This window comes from Tachyglossus aculeatus, chromosome 6 (assembly GCF_015852505.1).
Source record: "Tachyglossus aculeatus isolate mTacAcu1 chromosome 6, mTacAcu1.pri, whole genome shotgun sequence".
Lineage (NCBI taxonomy): Eukaryota > Metazoa > Chordata > Mammalia > Monotremata > Tachyglossidae > Tachyglossus > Tachyglossus aculeatus.
The window spans coordinates 37,471,508-37,491,078 of record NC_052071.1 but is presented as its reverse complement, the minus strand read 5'-3'; the positions used below and the strand labels follow the sequence as shown (position 1 = coordinate 37,491,078).

The 19,571-nt window shown below is 46.3% G+C and overlaps 1 protein-coding gene across 2 annotated transcripts in view; it reads left to right on the top strand.

Annotated features, from left to right (window-relative positions):
- ITIH6 (inter-alpha-trypsin inhibitor heavy chain family member 6) overlaps positions 1–18,144 on the top strand; it is a 45,618-nt gene extending 27,474 nt beyond the window's left edge. Inside the window, exons 9-15 of one of the 2 annotated variants that reach the window (XM_038748505.1) lie at positions 322–1,683; positions 1,732–2,403; positions 4,958–4,981; positions 7,276–7,329; positions 7,423–7,536; positions 11,250–11,630; positions 17,041–18,144. In XM_038748505.1, the coding sequence (XP_038604433.1) occupies positions 322–1,683; positions 1,732–2,403; positions 4,958–4,981; positions 7,276–7,329; positions 7,423–7,536; positions 11,250–11,630; positions 17,041–17,276 (2,843 nt within the window). In that variant the 3' untranslated portion in view covers positions 17,277–18,144. Of the gene's footprint in view, positions 1–321; positions 2,404–4,957; positions 4,982–7,275; positions 7,330–7,422; positions 7,537–11,249; positions 11,631–17,040 lie in introns of both variants that reach the window. The other variant, XM_038748504.1, reaches the window with a different exon arrangement.
- The last annotated feature ends 1,427 nt before the right edge of the window (positions 18,145–19,571 follow it).

The following is a 19,571-nucleotide window of genomic DNA, read 5'->3' as shown; positions in this document are numbered from 1 at the left end:
TGGGACTTGGTTCTAAACCCAGCTTTGTTACTGGCCTACTGTGTGACGTACGGCATGCCACTTAACCTCTCTGTGCTTCACTTTCCTCCTCTGCAAAATGGAGATAATGTACTTGTCTCCTTCCCTTCTTGCTGTAAACTCCATGTGGGACAGGGACTGTGTCTGATCTGCTTATCTCGTAGACAGAGGACATAACTATTAACTCTGTGGTATTCTCCCAAGTGCTTAGCACAGCGCTCTGCACACCATAAGCGCTCAATAAATACTATTGATTCACTGCCAGGTTACAGATGATGGATATGTATTTTTTTTCCTCTCCAGGGACAGATATTAACGCAGCCTTACTGGTAGCTGCTTCGGTGTTTAACCAGAGCACCAGCGAGATGGGCCGAGGCAAAGGTCTGAAGAAAATTCCCCTGATCATCTTCCTGACAGACGGGGAGGCCACAACCGGGGTGATGGTAGCCAGTCGGATCCTCTCCAACGCCAAGCAGTCCTTAAAGGGCAACATCTCCCTCTTCGGCCTGGCATTTGGGGACGATGCCGACTACCATCTGATGCGCCGCCTGTCCCTGGAGAACCGGGGGGTGGCCCGGAGGATCTACGAGGACGCCGACGCCACCCTGCAGCTGAAAGGCTTCTATGATGAGATCGCCAGCCCCCTGCTCTATGACATTGAGCTGACCTATCTGGATAACTCCGTTCAAGATGTGACCCAGAACCTCTTTCCCAACTATTTCAGTGGCTCAGAGCTGGTTGTTGCCGGCAAGGTGAAACCGGGGGTCCAGGATCTGCGCGTTCAAATGACGGCCCAGAACTACAAGGAGCAGGTCGTCGCCGGGAACGACATCGCCACCAACTCCACAGAAGCGTCTTTCGGCTGCGTGGAGGACCTAAGCCAAATCGAGCATTTTGTCCAACGCCTCTGGGCGTATTTCACCATCCAGGACCTGCTGCAAGCCCGTTTCAAAGCCAACGACACAGCCACTCGTCGGCTCCTGACTGAGAAGGCCACCAATCTGTCCCTCAAGTATAACTTTGTGACCCCTGTGACTTCACTCATTGTGGTGAGGCCAGAGGAAGAAGAGGAAAAACCCCAAGCGACAGCTGCTTCAGGAGGAACTACATCACTTCCTGTAACGGGGACAGTGCCCAGGGATCAGGCGGTCTCCAAATCCAGCCCAGCCACCTCGGCCACAGTACCAACGACCAAGCCAAACTCTTCCCCAAAGTTCACCAAACCAGCTCTCAAGGGAACCAAGATAAATCCTTCATCAACTGATCTCTCCTCTGTAACCAAAGCAGCAAACCCCAAAGGGAATGCCCCATCACGCAAACATCCTCGAACACCGGCTCCCCACAGTCCTGGGGCTTCTCTATGGAACAATACTCGACCCTCTGCTCAGCACAATCCTCGGACCCCAAGTCGCCATAATCCTGGAGTCTCTCTACTCAACAGTACTCAAGCCACAGCTCCCCCCAGGCCTGGACCCTCTGTCCTCAACAATCCTCGCACTCCAGCTCCGCACAATCCTGTAGCTTCTGTCCTGAACACTACGCGAACCCCTGCTCACCACAATCTTCCTACCCCAAGCCACCATAATCCTGGAGTCTCTACATTCAATGGTAGTCGAACTCCAGTGCCCCACAGTTCTGGGGTCTCAGTACTCAATAATACCCAAGCCCCAGTTGATCTCAATCCCCCAACTCCTGCTCTACTCCATCCTGGAACCCCTGCTCTCCACAGTTTTGGAACCCCAACTCATCACAACCCTGAGACACCAACACACCATCTCCCTGGGTCAGTGGGCCACCACAATCCCAGGACAACAGCAGCACACCAAACTCCTAGCCCAAGAGTAAATACAGCAAATAACCCAGTGATTCCTGGCCTGGTGACTTCCTTAAACCTGGGAAAACCCACTCACATGCTCAACAACCCAACAATAGCATCTCCATCTATGGCAACTAGAGCTGAGCCCCGGCATCACTTGCCTTCACAATCCACTGCAAACCATCCCTCGGTCACGGTCCTACCTGTTGGTGATGCTCAGATTGAGCCATCATCCTTCTCTCCAAGCACTGTCCCCTCCTCGATCGCTTCTGGAAGCTCTCTGACCCATCCTAATATAGTAGCTCATCCTGAAGTTAATCTCCGCAATAGCTCAGGGCCTCCCACCCTGGCACCCAATTCAACCAGCCACGCAACAACGGAATCAGACAACACCCCCGAGGGTCTGAGCCTTGTAGGTTCCCCTGCACCTTCTGGGGCTGCTGGTGCCATCAGCCTCGTAATTCTTCCCAAAGAGTCGGAACTACTGTCTGCCACAGATGTGGAGGCCAGGTTTGTGGAGTCCTTGAACACTCCAGCGGTTTATAGTTTTTTGACAACAGACGGTGATGGTAAGTTCACTCATTCATTCAACCGTATTTATTGAGCACTTACTGAGTGCAGAGCACTGTACTAAGCGCTTGGGAAGTCCAAGTTGGCAACATATAGAGACGGTCCCTACCCAACAACGGGCTCACAGTCTAGAAGGGGGGAGACAGACAACAAAACAAAACATGTGGACAGGTGTCACGTCATCAGAATAAATCGAAGTAAAGCTAGATGCACATCATTAACAAAATAAATAGAATAGTAAATATGTACAAGTAAAATAAATAGAGTAATAAATCTGTACAAACATATATACAAGTGCTGTGGGAAGGGGAAGGAGGTAGGGCTGGGGGGGTGGGGAGGAGGAGAGGAAAAAGGGGGCTCAGTCTGGGAAGGCCTCTTGGAGGAGGTGAGCTCTCAGTAGGGCTTTGAAGGGAGGAAGAGAGCTAGCTTGGCGGATGTGCGGAGGGAGGGCATTCCAGGCCAGGGGGAGGATGTGGGCTGTGGGTTGACGGTGGGACAGGCGAGAACGAGGTACAGTAAGTTGCCTGTAGTTGTGGGTGAGAAAAATAAAGGCACGTTTGTAATTCCTGGAATGACCAGACAGAGAAAGAACCATCACAGACAAGTAAATAGATACTGACACAAGTACCTTAGGGAGTAGCAGGGGCTAGCCCGGGGCAGAGAGTGTCAGAACAAAGAACCAGTTGTGGGTTCTTTTGGCTCTAGGTCCCTTCCAAGGGGCCTTCCTTGATTAAGTTTATCAGTCATATTTATTGAGCGCTTACTAAGTGCACAGCACTGTGCTAAGTGCTTAGGAGAGTGCAGTACAACAGGATTAGCAGAGACATTCCCTGCCCATAACGAGCTTATAGTCTAGAGGGGACACAGACATTAATATGATTAAGCCCTTTCTCCAATAATAATAATAATGATGGCATTTATTAAGCGCTTACTATGTGCAAAGCACTGTTCTAAGCGCTGGGGGTATGCAAGGTCATGAGGTTGTCCAACGAGGGGCTCACAGTCTTCATCCCCATTTTACAGATGAGGGAACTGAGGCCCAGAGATGTGAAGGGACTTACCCAAAGTCACACAGCTGACAAGTGGTGGAGCCAGGATTTAAACCCATGACCTCTGACTCCAAAGCCCGTTCTCTTTTCCACTGAGCCACGCTGCTTCTCCAACTCCCTTTCCCTTCTGTGTCATTTGTGCGCTTGGATCCATACCCTCTGGGCACTTAGTATTCACCTCACCCTCAGCCCTACAGCGTTTACTTTGCATAATTTGTTTACTTATCCTAATGTCTGTCTTCCCCTCTAATAATAATAATAATAATGGAATTTATTAAGCGCTTACTATGTGCAAAGCACTGTTCTAAGCGCTGGGGAGGTTACAAGGTGATGAGGTTGTCCCTTGGGGGGCTCACAGTCTTAATCCCCATTTTACAGATGAGGTAACTGAGGCCCAGAGAAGTTAAGTGACTTGCCCAAAGTCACACAGCTAACAATTGGCAGAGCCGGGGTTTGAACCCATGACCTCTGACTCCAAAGCCCGGGCTCTTTCCACTGAGCCACGCTGCTTCTCAACTAGACTGTGAGGTCACTGTGGTGAGAGAGCATGTCTCCCAATTCTGTTGTACTGTACTTTCCCAAGCGCTTAGTACACTGAGCTTTAAATATCGATTGACTAATAGGTAGAGCACTGGAAATATGCCATTTGGATGCTTCTCCTTATTTCCAGTCTTGTGGCTTCAACTTGCTGGTCATAAGCCAAGTGCATCTCTTTCCCCAGTGAGTCTCTCCAGTGAGACTTGGGAAGTTGAAAGCCTCCTAGTAAACTTGAGGGAGGATGCTTAGAACAGTGCTTTACACACAGTAAGCGCTCAATAAATACTACCGAATGATTGAATGCCACATGCCAAGAGAACACAATCTCATGATCCCTCCTCACAGATATGTTGGGAGGATAAAATGAAATTAATTCAAGTGAAAGTGCTTTGGAGAAATAAGAAACATATTATTATGTTGCTATTCTGGTGACCTCTTGGATTTATTCAGCACCTTTCCTCCTGTGAGCTCAAAGATGACCAACGATACCAAGATGTGGTATTGTCTAAAATCTCTCAGTATCCGTAAGAGGTTCTGATGCAAGCCAGGGAAGTGTTTTAAGGAGCAAAGACCCAGGAGGGATTGAGTGTCCTTCCTGCACTTGCTCCCCGGGGGTTTCCCTAATCTCCAGCCTGCACACCCCACCTAATCTACCTCCTGCTTTATCAAACTCTGGTCTGGCCTGGTTGTCAAGATAAGCGAAAAGCAGGCAAGTGAATATGAGTATAAAGTCTGAGCAATAGAAGGAGAGAGGGGAAAGCACCGAAAAGGAATTTCTCCAGGATGACGTGATTAATCAAGGAGGAGCTAATTAAAGAGCGGTCAAATGAGAAACGCAGTAGCAGAAAGAGAAAAAAATAGGAACTGTGGGACGCCGGACCCAGCTGAGATGAAAAGTTGATATAAAATGTCTCTGTGAAAGGCTGCTTGAAAATTCATGGATTTCACCATTCTTTTGTTTCTGCAGAAATTCAGGATTATGACTACTCAGGTAAGCATCCCCTCTCCTACTATTAGACGTGATGTTACTATGATTCCCACACCTCATCCTTACTAGTGGTTTTAAGGGTCAGTGACTGCTCTTCTGCCCCCTTCACAACCAAGTACAGTAACATTCAGGACCACAACGGCCCCCCAATATACTACGAAAATCCCAGTGGGGTAGTGCCTCCATGGGCCAATCTGGGCTGTATCCACGGGGTCAAGGAAAGAGCTGCCAACCACCAGAGCTCTGGACAAGTCAAGAGCCCCTCACTGCCAGTAAGTGGTGTTTAAAAGTAAAGGACCTTCCGCTCCTCAAACTTTGAGCCCCACCCTCTCCCCCGACCTCTAACTCCGGATCCTGTGGGAATAGGAGGGAGCAGTGGAGCACATTAGATCCTGAAGCGAGCCATGGGGCGCTTTCTGCTGCCTGGGCCTGGCCTTGTTATGACTCTGAGACTGGCCCAAAGTGTTTAAATGGGGCAAATCCATTGGTTTTCCGGTAATGCTTGCCCTGATAGCCGGGACTGTTTACAGGTAGCACCTTGCTCTTCGCCACATCCTCATGGATAGCATCCTAGAAAAGTGGGGGAGAGGCTCCGGAGAGTAAAGTTTTGTTCAAGATGAAACAGGGAGTGTCCTAAGCCTTGTTCTTGGAACCTCACCAGGACCCAGGGGTTCCCAGATCCCATCAGCAGCCTGGTGGTTCAGACTAAGCTCGGGCCCCAGGGACATCAGTCAATCAGTTGTATTTATTGAGCGCTTACTATGTGCAGAGCATTGTACTAAGCACTCGGGAGAGTACAGTACAACAGAATTAATGGACGCGTTCCCTGCCCGTAACGGTCTTATGGTCTAGAGACTATAAGTCGACAGTCTAAGGACAAAGCTCCCCCTTTTAGACTGTGAGCCCACTGTTGGGTAGGGACTGTCTCTATATGTTACTAACTTGTACTTCCCAAGCGCTTAGTACAGTGCTCTGCACACAGTAAGCGCTCAATAAATATGATTGATGATGATGATTATGATTAAAGCTCAAGTCTACAGTCTACATTCTAAGCTCAAATCCCTCCTGGGTTGGCCTCTTCGGGACCAACATCAGGGTTTCTGGGATTTGGGGACTGGTGCATATATGTGGTGGTAACTTTATGTATATGTAAAATCCTTTGATGACCAGACTACCTCTCTGTAGGACCCCGTGCTTATTCTTTACCTCTCTTTTTGACCCTTGACTCTCCTCTGTGACTCCTGAAGAGGCAGGATGGAACTCCACTGGCCATCATTGAATGAGTAGTTGTTGAAAGCATCCAGGCCCTCCCTTCCCTCTTCACAGGATTGTGAATGTTAGGGATCTCCAGCACTGTCAGTGCTTCCCAACTGGAGTCAGAGGGGCACCTCAAGATGCCCTCTGAGGCAAAGAATAATCAGGGAAATGGAGGAATTTACCTCTGGAGACGGAGTTCTAATAGTGCTGAAAAGCTTGAGAGAGTAACAGAAATCTCCCTCTTTATGGTCCCTGACTCTGCTCTCTTTTAGATTTCCGTGATATCATCATCATCATCATCATCATCAGTGGTATTTATTGAGCACTGACCATGTGCAGAGCACTGTATCCAGTACCTTGGGAGAGTACAATACAACAGTCTTCTAGATTGTGAGCCGGTTGTGCATAGGGATTGTCTTTCTTTGTTGCTGAATTGTACTCTCCAAACGCTTAATACAGTGCTCTGCACACAGTAAGCACTCAATAAATACGATTGAATGAATGAACAGAGTCGGTAGACATGATCGCTGCCCGCATATCTGTAATATTTTAATGTCTGCCTCCCCTAATAGACGGTAAGGTCTTTCTGACAGGAAACGTGTCTACCAACCCTATTGTACCTTCCCAAATAGTCAGTATAGTGTTCTTCACTCAGTAAGTGCTCATTAAAAACCAATGATTGATTGATTTATACATTTCACAGTGGTTACCTCTTCACAGTGAAGTTCCTGATGGCGTGCAGGTTGAAATCCCTTAGCGATAACCATTCCAGGAATATGTGGATGGTAATAATAAAAATTTTAAATGATAGTGTCGTGTAATAAGTAGCATCTGCAAGAGGTATTATTTGATTTATCGCCGCCAAACTCCTATAGTGAGGGGACAGGTATTTTCTCCGTATTACAGATAGGAAAATGGAGCCGTCGTATAGCTGTGTGGAAACACACAAGGGTTCCCCTTCTGTTCTCATTGCCCCTCCGTGATCCAACCAGACGGGAACACCCGCTGGTTCTAAACATTTCTCTTCTTATCGATTTTAGATTTCCTTGGGACTTCCTACAAGTCTCCGAATATTTTCACCTTTTCCTCTTCTGGTAAGGTAGAAAGATGCTTCCTTACCTTCAGCTGCACATTTTAAATCCAGACAAACGTACCATCCCTAAAGCTGTTGTTTTCTTGCCTGCCAGTGGATGGGGACCCCCATTTTGTAGTCAAGCTCCCTCACTCCCAGGAGAGCTTCTGCTTCACTCTGGACGGGCGCCCAGGTGACATCCTTCGGCTCATAGGTGACGCCACGACTGGTAAGAAACCGGAATGGAGGAGTGAGGCAGGAATTGCCCTCCAACAGCAGGGCTTCAGGAAAAATTGGATTGGGAATGGGGCTTAACTTTCATCTGTGAAACACTGTGGCCCTAGTGGATAAAGCCCAGGCCTGGGAGTGAGAAGGACCTAGGTTCTAATCCCAGCTCCACTTCTTGTCTTCTGTGTGACCTTGGGCAAGTTATGTAACTTCTCTATAATAATAATAATAATGGTAATTGCTAAGCACTTACTATGTGCAAGGCACTGTTCTAAGTGCTGGGGAGGTTACAGGGTGATCAGGTTGTCCCACGGGGGGCTCACAGCCTTCATCCCCATTTTACAGATGAGATAACTGAGGCCCAGAGAAGTGAAGTGACTTGCCCACTGTGTGTTGCCAATTTGTACTTCCCAAGCGCTTAGTACAGTGCTCTGCACATAGTAAGCGCTCAATAAATACGATTGATTGATTGATTGATTGCCCAAAGTCACACAGCTGACAAGTGGCAGAGCCAGAATTTGAACCCACGACCTCTGACTCCAAAACCCAGGGTCTTTCCACTGAACCACGCTGCTTCTCTAATACTACTCCTCCTCCTCCTCCTCCTCCTACTACTACTAATAATAATAATAATGGTATTTGTTAAGCACTTACTATGTGCAAAGCACTGTTCTAAGCGCTGGGGAGGTTACAGAGTGATCAGGTTGTCCCATGGGGGGCTCACAGATTTAATCCCCGTTTTACAGATGAGGTAACTGAGGCCCAGAGAAGTGAAGTGACTTGCCCAAAGTCACACAGCTGACAATTGGTCGAGCCGGGATTTGAACCCATGACCACTGACTCCAAAGCCCGGCTCTTTCCACTGAGCCACGTTGCTTCTCAGCTACCTCATCTATGACATAGAGATTAAGATTGTGGGACATGGAATGTGACCAACCTGGTTTGCCTGTATCAACTCCAGCGCTTAGTACAGTGCCTGGCACATACTAAACACTGAACAGATACCTTTTTAAAAAAACAACTGTGGGAAGAGCAGTTCCACTTTGGAACCAGCCCTCCCTGAGAAGGTTCTGCCATAACTCTAGGCTCTAAAAACATCATCCAGACCATGAAAATAAATATGCTTAGGAGGAACGGGGCGTTGGCATAGTGGAATCAAGATGGCTTGGGAATTTGTTAATAATGACAATATTTATTAAGCATTTACTCTGTACCAAAAACTGAGCTTGATACAAGATAATCAGATCGATCACAGTCCCCGAGCCGCACAGAGCTCACAGTCTTAGAGGGAGGGAGGCTTCCCAGACTGAGCCCCTTCCTTCCTCTCCCCCTTGTCCCCCTCTCCATCCCCCCCATCTTAACTCCTTCCCTTCCCCACAGCACCTGTATATATGTATATATGTTTGTACATATTTATTGCTCTATTTATTTATTTATTTATTTTATTTGTACATATCTATTCTATTTATTTTATTTTGTTAGTACGTTTGGTTTTGTTCTCTGTCTCCCCCTTTTAGACTGTGAGCCCACTGTTGGGTAGGGACTGTATCTATATGTTGCCAATTTGTACTTCCCAAGCGCTTAGTACAGTGCTCTGCACAGAGTAAGTGCTCAATAAATACGATTGATGATGATGATGATGAGGGAGAGAGAGAGAGAGCGGGTATTTTATCCCCAGTTAAAGATGAGGAAACTGAGGGCCTGGGAGATTAAGTGATTTGCCCAAGGTCACACACCAGACAAGTGGCAAAACCGGGACTAGAACCTGACTCCAGATCGTGTCCTCGGTCCAATATGCCACCCTGTTTTCTCTCAACTCGGGGAGCAACTGCATGGAGAGAGACAGGGCGGTGAAAGTAGCCGCTGGGCAAAGGAGAGGATGCCAGGACTGTGGCTGTCTCCATTGAATTGCGTTAATCAATCAATCAATCAATCGTATTTATTGAGCACTTAACTGTGTGCAGAGCACTGTACTAAGCTCTTGGGAAGTACAAGTTGGCAACATATAGAGACGGTCCCTACCCAACAGTGGGCTCAAGTGGTGAAGTGACAGAGTGAAAAATCATGACATAAAATAGAACTCCACAAGAATGAATTCTTTTTATTTTTTCTCTGAATTTTTCTTGTTTTCATTCCTCTGACCATACATTCTTACCAGTATTGTATGTCTTCGACTGTGAGCCCACTGTTGGGTAGGGACTGTCTCTATATGTTGCCAATTTGTACTTCCCAAGCGCTTAGTACAGTGCTCTGCACACAGTAAGCGCTCAATAAATACGATTGATGATGATGATGTTCAGAGGAATGAAAACAAGAAAAATGCCGAACAGACCTTTTAGTACGGCTGAGAAAATAACCCTGTGATAAAAACAGAGCCGGTTTAATGGAAATCAGGCAGTAATAATTTTAATAGTCATGGTATTTGTTAAGTGCTTACTTTGCACCAAGCACTGTACTGAATGCTGGGATAATACAGGACGGTCAGGTCAGACACGGTCCCTGCCCAATTGGGGGTTCACAGTCTAAGTAGAAGGAAGAGCAGGCATTGAATTATCATTTTAGAGATGAGGAAACTGAGGCACAGGGAAGTTAAATAACGTGCCCAAAATCAGACAGCAGGCAGGTAGCGAAAACTGAGATTATAACCCAGGTATTCTGACTCTTAGACCTGTGTTCTTTCCATTAGGCCATGCTGTTTCTGGTTTCTAATCCTGGCTTTGCCATTTGCTTGCTGTGTGACTTTGGGCAAGTCACTTAACTGCTCTATGCCTCAGTTTCCTCAACTGTAAAATGGGGATCAAATACCTGTTCCTCCTCCTACTTAGAATGTGAGCCCCATGTGGAACAGGGCTATGTCCAACCTGGTTAATTTGTATCTACCCCAGCACATACAACAGTGCTTGATGCATAGGAAGAGCTTAACAAATATAATAATTATTACTATGATAATAAACTGAGTTTTTTTAATGGTATTGGCTAAGTACTTACTATGTTCCAGGCACTATAACAATAATAATGATAATAATGATGACATTTATTAAGCACTTACTATGTGCAAAGCACTGGTCTAAGCGCTGGGGGGGTTACAAGGTGATCAGGTTGTCCCATGGGGGACTCACAGTCTTAATCCCCATTTTACAGATGAGGTAACCGAGGCACAGAGAAATTAAGTGATTTGCCCCAGGTCACACAGCAGGCAAGTGGCGGAGCCGGGATTTCCCTAGGCTGGTTCAGTAGAGATGCTGCTAGCGTTAGTGGGTTCCTTTCACAGAACTCCCTGACTCTCCACCCCTCAGGAGGCTTTTTTAGGCTCTATAAGATAATCGAGACTTAAACAGGATTTTCATCTAGGCAAAAAAAGGATTACTCGTTGTAGACCCAGTTTAAGAGTTTGCTGTAAGCGCATGCCTGTATTCTTTTAGGCTCAAGGCATGTAGAAGGAATTGAAAAAGGCTAATATTTAGTAGGGGGCAAGACTGGTAAAGGTGAACAGAGTCCGTACAAACTTTTCAGCATTCAGGCGGAATGCTGGTTAGGAATTAAAGTTTGCAATTTGCCAAATTTGAATGCAATTTAATTGCATTCAGGTTAGCAATTAAAATTACTGCTTCAACATTCCTCATAGCTGCACTTCCCTTGGTCACTGCCATATTTTATCGGTAGAAGTTGTTGGAATTTCTTCCCCACCAGATGATTACTTCTCTTCTGATGTAGGACTGCGAGTCAATGGGCACCTAGTGGGGGCCCCTCCCAAGGTGGGCCACGAAGACAGACCCCGCACCTACTTCGACATGATCTCCATCGTCATCGACTACCCCCGGGTGAGCTACGGCATCAACGTCACCCGAGACTCAATCAGCCTGAAGGGAGAGGGCTCGCTGGTGGTCTCCTGGAGCCGCCCGGCTTTCATCCAGAAGCCACAGCTGGCCCTGAAAGTGTCACCGTCAGCCAACATCACCCTCTGGATCGGCACAGACGTTGAATTCTTGATTCTGCTCCATCGCTACAGCCACCCGACCTACCTGCAGCTCACCCATCTAGGCTTCTACGTTGTGAATGGCAAAGGCCTGTCTTCTTCAGCTGAAGGCCTCTTGGGTGAGAGATGCTAATTCCACGTGCTGGATCCTAGGGAGGGAGATTCCCCGCGGGAAAATACATCCTCGAATAGGTCCCATCGGGTCGGGATAATATTTGTTAAGTGCTTACTTTGTGCCATCATCATCATCATCGATCGTATTTATTGAGCGCTTACTGTGTGCAGAGCACTGTACTAAGCGCTTGGGAAGTCCAAGTTGGCAACATATAGAGACAGTCCCTACCCAACAGTGGGCTCACAGTCTAGAAGGGGGAGACAGACAACAAAGCAAAGCAAGTAGACAGGTGTCAATACCATCAGAATAGAGTTATAGCTATATACACATCATTAATAAAATAAATACAATAAATATGTACAAATAAAATAGAGAAATATGTACAGATGTATACAAGTGCTGTGGGGAGGGGAAGGGAGTAGGGCAGGGAGGCGATGGTGTCACCCGTCATCCGGGGACGGGTTCGTTCAGTGATCGGCGAGGCGAGAGAGAGCGAGAGGCCGGGGACGGAAAGCCTAAGTTTTATATGAAATTTATTCCGCGAGGTGAATTGAATTTATGTATTTGTTTAGGCGATATGGACTGAGCTTCCCTTTTGGGAGGAATATAATCAATTAGCAATATTAGAGCTTCCCTACACGGGAGGAGCACAATCATCCGTTAATCGCACGTGGGTGAGTTGGCTAACTCTCACCCATGTGCACTTCCCACTCGGGAAGAATCCACTTACTTTCCCACAGGGGAAGAATTCATTCCATTACCCGCGCACGTGGTGGGCGGCTAGCCCTCACAATGTGCTCTCCCTACATGGGAGGAATCCACTCATAATTCCCATCAGCAGCGGGATACCTGGGTCCCACCCATGAGACTCTCACCCATGCCAGTCACTGTTCTAAGCACTGAGGTAGATACGGGGTAATCAGGTTGTCCCACGTGGGCTCACAGGCTTAATCCCCTTTGTACAGATGAGGTAACCGAGGCACAGAGAAGCTAAGTGGCTTGCCCAAGGGCACACAGCAGACAATAATAATAATAATGGTATTTGTTAAGCGCTTACTATGTGCCAAGCACGGTTCTAAGCCGCTGGACAAGTGGTGAAGCCCCCCCGCATCTTACCTCCTTCCCTTCCCCACAGCACCTGTTTATATCTATATATGTTTGTACATATTTGTTACTCTATTTATTTTACTTGTACATATCTATTCTATTTATTTTATTTTGTTAGTATGTTTGGTTTTGTTCTCTGTCTCCCCCTTTTAGACTGTGAGCCCACTATTGGGTAGGGACCGTCTCTATATGTTGCCAACTTGTACTTCCCAAGCGCTTAGTACAGTGCTCTGCACACAGTAAGCACTCAATAAATACGATTGATGATGATGATGATGATTAGAAGCCACATCCTCTGACTTCCAAGCCAAGACTCCCAAGACTCCTTCCACTAAGCCACGCTGTTTCTCTACAGGACCAGTGGTTCTATCCAACAGAGGTTCCTGGCACTGACCGCAGCACTTCCCTACAGCTAGAGGTGCACAAATGATAGCAATTATAATAATATTAATAACTGTGGTATTTTCGAAGTGTTTCCTGTTGCCATGCACTGTTCTAAGCATTGGGGTAGATCTAAGATAATCAGGCTGGGCACAGTCCCTGTTGTATACTGAACTAGAAGCCAGTACTGGAATTTATATGTGCAAATAAAATTAATATTTATTATTTATTAATTTTATGTGCACATATTTATTCTATTTATTTTATTTTGTTAATTTGTTTTGTTGTCTGTCTCCCCCTTCTAGGCTGTGAGCCTGCTGTTGGGTAGGGACTGTCTCTATATGTTGCTGACTTGTACTTCCCAAATGCTTAGTACAGTGCCCTGCACACAGTAAGCGCTCAATAAATACGATTAAATGAATGAATGAATGAAATTTAATCCCCGTTTTAGTGATGAGAAAACTGTGGCACAGAAGTTAAGCAACTTGCCCAAGGTCACACAACAGGCAAGTGATAGAACTGGAGTTTGAATCCATGTCTTCAGCTGTCAAGCCTACTAGGTCAGGCTACTTCATAGTAATAATAATAATGATGGCATTTGTTTAGCGCTTACTATGTGCAAAGCACTGTTCTAAGCGCTGGAGAGGATACAGGGTGATCAGGTTGTCCCACGTGGGGCTCACAGTCTTAATCCCCATTTTACAGATAATAATAATAATAATAATGGTATTTGTTAAGCGCTTACTATGTGCAAAGCACTGTTCTAAGCGCTAGGGAGGATACAAGGTGATCAGGTTGTCCCACGTGGGGCTCACAATCTTAATCCCCATTTTACAGATGAGGGAACTGAGGCCCAGAGAAGTGAAGTGACTTGCCCAAAGTCACCCAGCTGACAAGTGGCGAAGCTGGGATTAGAACCCATGACCTCTGACTCCCAAGCCCGGGCTGTTACCACTGAGCTACACTGCTTCGATGTTCACTCAGTAATCACATTAGGAAGCATAAGATTTTATTTAATCTTGTATTAGAAACCCAGCCAACGTATTGTCAGAATTCATCATGAACTGAATGATGGAGGTGATGTATAAAAATGATAATAATAATGATTATGATATTTGTTAAGCCCTTACTATATGCAAGACACTGTACTCAGCGCTGGGATGAATACAAGCAAATCAGGTTGGACATGGTCCCTGTCCCACATGGGGCTCAGGGTCTTAATCCCCATTTTACTAAGGAGGTAACTGAGGAATAGACAAGTGAATTATTAATAATAATAATAATAATGGCATTTATTAAGCACTTACTATGTGCAAAGCACTGTTCTAAGCGCAGGGGAGGTTACAAGGTGATCAGGTTGTCCCACGGGGAGCTCACAGTCTTCATCCCCATTTTACAGATGAGGTAACAGGCTCAGAGAATCAATCAACTCAATCAGTCATGTGCAGAGCACTGTACTAAGCACTTGGGGAGTACAAGTTGGCAACATACCGAGACGGTCCCTACCCAACAACGGGCTCACAGTCAAGAAGGGGGAGACAGACGACAGAACAAAATATGTGGACAGGTGTCAGGTCATCAGAATAAATAAAAATAAAGCCACATGCACATGATTAAAAAAATAAATAGAATAGTAAATATGTACAAGTAAAATAAATAGAGTAATAAATCTGTACAAACATATATACAGGTGCTGTGGGGAGGGGAGGGAGGTAGGGCGGGGGGATGGGGAGGAGGAGAGGAGAAATGGGGGCTCAGTCTGGGAAGGCCTCTTGGAGGAGGTGAGCTCTCAGGAGGGCTTTGAAGGGAGGAAGAGAGCTCCCTTAGTAGTGTTGGAAAATAGTAAATAGTAATAGTAAATAGTTGGTAAATAAATAGTAGTGTTGGTGAGCAACAAGGGATCTAAATAAGAGGTACAGATTTGAGGGACATCTTCACAGGTGTAACCACTGGCTTTAGGGCAATCTCCCACCAAGTTAGCCTTGCTTCTTTCCTTCTACACCCCAAGTGAAGTGACTTGCCCAAAGTCACACAGCTGACAGTTGGCAGAGCCGGGATTTGAACCCATGACCTCTGACTCCAAAGCCCGGGCGCTTTCCACTGAGCCACGTTGCCCAAGGACACACAGCAGATGAGGCATCAGCAGTCCCTAGCATGTGCACAAGAATGTGTCCCACCAAGCCATTGTGGTCAGCTCATTAACCCTTGGCCTCCCCACAGTCACCAAACCCATTTGTGAGTTGAAAAATCTGAACCTCCGCCACGCACTCAAGCAACAGCGAATGCCAGGAGAACACATGCTATCAGTGGAACCACAGCTCTGGAAATGGCAGCAGTTGTAGCTGCATGGCTAGACTGTGAGCCCACTGTTGGGTAGGGACCGTCTCTATATGTTGCCAACTTGTACTTCCCAAGCGCTCAGTACAGTGCTCTGCACACAGTAAGCTCTCAATAAATACGATTGAATGAATGGCTGGGGATTTCCCTGAGAGCTCTGAACCTGCTTAGTCCTCTCCTCTTGGGCAACTCAGTGGTTTAGTGTAGCACCCGTTTTGGTTGGGAATATTAATCTAGGCCTTAAGATTCAGTCATGGTACCCAAAACAGTGACCCCTTAAGTCTTGAGCCCTGCTTCCTTCCCCTGTAATTGTATTCATTTATTATGAATAAATGTGCATTTCCCCAAGATGCTGACCAAAAGTATTACCCTTGGTTTTTCCTTGAGAGAGTACTGCTGGCCCTGGCCTTCCTCTCAGTGACTGTGTGACCCAATTAGGCTTAGAGCAGTAAGCAGTACGGGCCTCGGAGTCAGAAGGCTCAGCCATTTGTCTGCTGTGAGACCTTGGGCAAGTCACTTCACTTCTCCGTGCCTCAGTTACCTCATCTGTAAAATAGGGATTAAGATTGCGAGCCCTATGTGGGACATGAACTGTGCCCAACCTGATCCTTCCTCTCCCCCTCGTCCCCCTCTCCATCCCCCTCATCTTACCTCCTTCCCTTCCCCACAGCACCTGTATATATGTATATATGTTTGTACATATTTATTACTCTATTTATTTTACTTGTACATATCTATTCTATTTTGTTTTGTTAGTATGTTTGGTTTTGTTCTCTGTCTCCCCCTTTTAGACTGTGAGCCCACTGTTGGGTAGGGACTGTCTCTATATGTTGCCAACTTGTACTTCCCAAGCGCTTAGTACAGTGCTCTGCACACAGTAAGCGCTCAATAAATACAATTGATTGATTGATCTATTCCAGTGCTCAGCACTTAGAACAGTGCTTTACACATAGTAAGCGCTTAACAAATGCTATTATTAGTAGTAGTAGTAGTATTTGTATTATTAAAACAGTGCCTGGCATGTAGTAAGCACTCAACAAATACCATTTTTTAAAAAGCATGTATTGAGCCCTGAAAACCTCCTGGTACTTGATTAGACACTGTAATTCTAGTTTTAACAGTAGCAGTCCTTGACTTAACTCTCCAAAGTTCCACTGTAAGAGAAAGCTTGGGCTTCTCCATCCTTCCCCGTTCCCTTACCTCCACCAGAGGAGATTATTATCCCAACATCAGAAAAATGTTAATGTGGTTTTTTTTTTCATCAAGTTCAATATGGGACAAGTTGCCTTCCCCAAGTCTGTTACTCTAATTTTGCTCCTCTACACAAACCTCCACATAGATCCCGTTGTAAGCGAAGTGGAAAGGCAAGACCACTTGCATTATTATAAATCGGGGCATTCATCTAATTCCGAGAAAGTCAGGGATACCCCTTCCCACAAGAAGGACTAGTGGAAAGGGGTAAAAGTGGCATTTATCTGCTTTCTGTTCTGCCGTCACATCTCAGGCCATTTCAGTCCCCCGGCGGTGAGCCTTTTGGGAATATATGAACGGGCCCGGGATTAACGCTAAACTAATTGGATTTCCTACAGGAGAGTTCCAGCACGCCGACATCCAGGTCAACCGCGAGCAAGGCACCAGAGCTCAGACGGGAGTCCTGAGGAGCAAGGCCGCGACTGTGCCGGTGGTCTGGGTGGAGAAGCTCTTAAAGGACTCCTCTTCGCAACCCCACAAGGCTCACTGCTGGCTGGTGAAACGCAGGGATGCCGAGGCCCTGCTAGAAGGAGGATACAGCTCCTACCTCGTCTCCCGACTGGTGGGCATGTGAATGAAGCGCCCAGGAATCACGCCGGGCGATCTAGCCACTCGCTTCAGTTTGTGATGCCTTGCTGAGAACTCTCACTCCGATGAACCTGGGCCAGAAAGTAACCTAAACTGCCTCTCTCATAGCATCTCCCCACCCGAGCAAGAGGAACAAGTCTCTCCCTGCACTCCGCAGAGCATCGTGGTCTCGAGGGACTTTGGTCGTCATTCCCAAGCTACTAGAGAAGGCCTGAATCACTTCTTTGGAATGAGATTCTCCTCTCCCCCCAGCCACCCACCCCCAATCTGCAGTCAACAGTATTTATCGTTTGCAGAGCAACGCACTCAGCACTATAGCAAAGTATAAAAAGGAAGACCAAGAAACCTGGCCCTCAGAGAGAATTTACTGTCTAAGGGGGGAGAATGAACAAAATACTAATAGAAAACACAAACACAAATGACCGCAGTTAAGTAATCCATACAAAAATATCCAAACAGTGGAAGCGCTTGAACATAATAGAGATCAGTACCATAAGGTTATTGGAATTTCAAGGAGACGGTGAGTTTCGAGAGGAGTTTTGAAAGAGGTAAGGGACGTGATTTGGCAGAGGAGAGAAAGGTTATGCTAGGTGGTTGGGGGGCATTAGTTTGTGTTCAAAGGCTTGGACGAAGGAGAGCGACATTTGCTTTCTGAGCTGGAGTTGTGTAAATTCTGTATCTAGAATCTAACGTACCCCTAATTTGTAAAAAAAAAAAAAAAGTGAATCCTCTAACATTCATATGTAAAAGGCCTCTTTAGAGGTCACTAGGAATTGCCTAGCCAAGAGATTCAAAGCATTTTTTATGGTATTTGTTAAGCGATCACTATGGGCCAGCCACTGTTCTGGAGTAGTTACGAGCTAATCAGGTTGGGCACGGTCCATATCCCACATGGGCCTCACAGTGTTAATTCCCATTTTACAGATGAGGCCCAGAGAAGTGACTTGCCCAAGGTCACACAGCAGAAAAGTGGTGGAATCAGGATTAGAACTCAGATCCTTCTGACTCCCAAGCCTGTGCTCTGTCCACTATGCCACACGCTGATGGAAAGCAGATATTTCCCATGCAGATCACCTACCATCCCTGGATGGTAGATCCATCTCTGGTATTATGGAGGCAGGGCTCAAAATCTAGTGTAAAGGTTATCTGACAATTTTAGAAATTATCCATGGAGACCAAGGTTTCATCTCCCGAGTTCCCTCCTCCACCTACTCCCCCTCATACTTACAGAGTCCATATGTGTTCCCTCTGGCTCTAGAGCTTAGGGAACAAGGCATCACTTGCAATAATCAATCAATCACTGGTATTGACTGCACATTTACAATTTGCAGAGCACTGTGCTTGGGAGAGTATAGTAGAGTATAGTATACTCTATATATACATAAATATATAGAGAGAGTAGAGTATACTCTCTATATATATACATAAATATAGAGAGAGAGAGTAGAGTTGAGTATAGTATACTCTACTCTCTCTATATATGTGTATATACATAGAGAGAGAGAGAGAGAGTAGAGTTGGTAGATGTGATTCCTGCCCATGAGGAGTTTAATGTCTAATGGAGGAAACAGGAATTAAAATGAATCACAGATCAAGGAAATGACAGAGTGTAAGGATAAGTACATAAGGCTGAGGGTGAGGTGAATATCAAGTGCTTAAGGGGCACAGACCCAAGTGCATAGGTGACACAGAGGGAAGGGAAATAGGATAAGTGCGAATTTAAATCAGGGAAGGCCTCTGGGAGGAGATATGATTTTGTAGGGCTTTGCAGGTGAGAAGAGCGATTGTCGGATTTGAAGGGAGAGGGGGCAAGCCAGAAGCAGGATGGGGGCAAACGGTCGGCAGCTACACAGACAAGATTGAGGTACCGTGAGTAGGTTGACGTCAGAGGAGTTGAGCGGGCTGGATTGTAGTAAGAGATCAGTAAAGTAAGGTAGGAGGGGGCGAGCTGAGTGAGTGTCTTCAAGCCAGTGATAAGGGTTTCAAACTCAAGCTCCTTGTTGGCAGGGAATACATCTACCAACTCTGCTGTATTGTACTCACCCGAGAGCTTAGTACAGTGCTCTGCACACAGTAAGTGCTCATTAAATACTCTTGAATGACTGATGGGCAACAATTGGAGGTTTTTTTAAGAACAAAGAGATGTGGACTGAACAGTTTTGTTTTTTTTTTAGAAAAATAACCTGGGGAGCAGAGTGAAATTTGAACTGGAGAGGGGAGAGGAGGGCAGGAGGGCAGCAAAGAGGCTGATTCAGTAGTCAAGGCGGGATAGCAGAGTGAG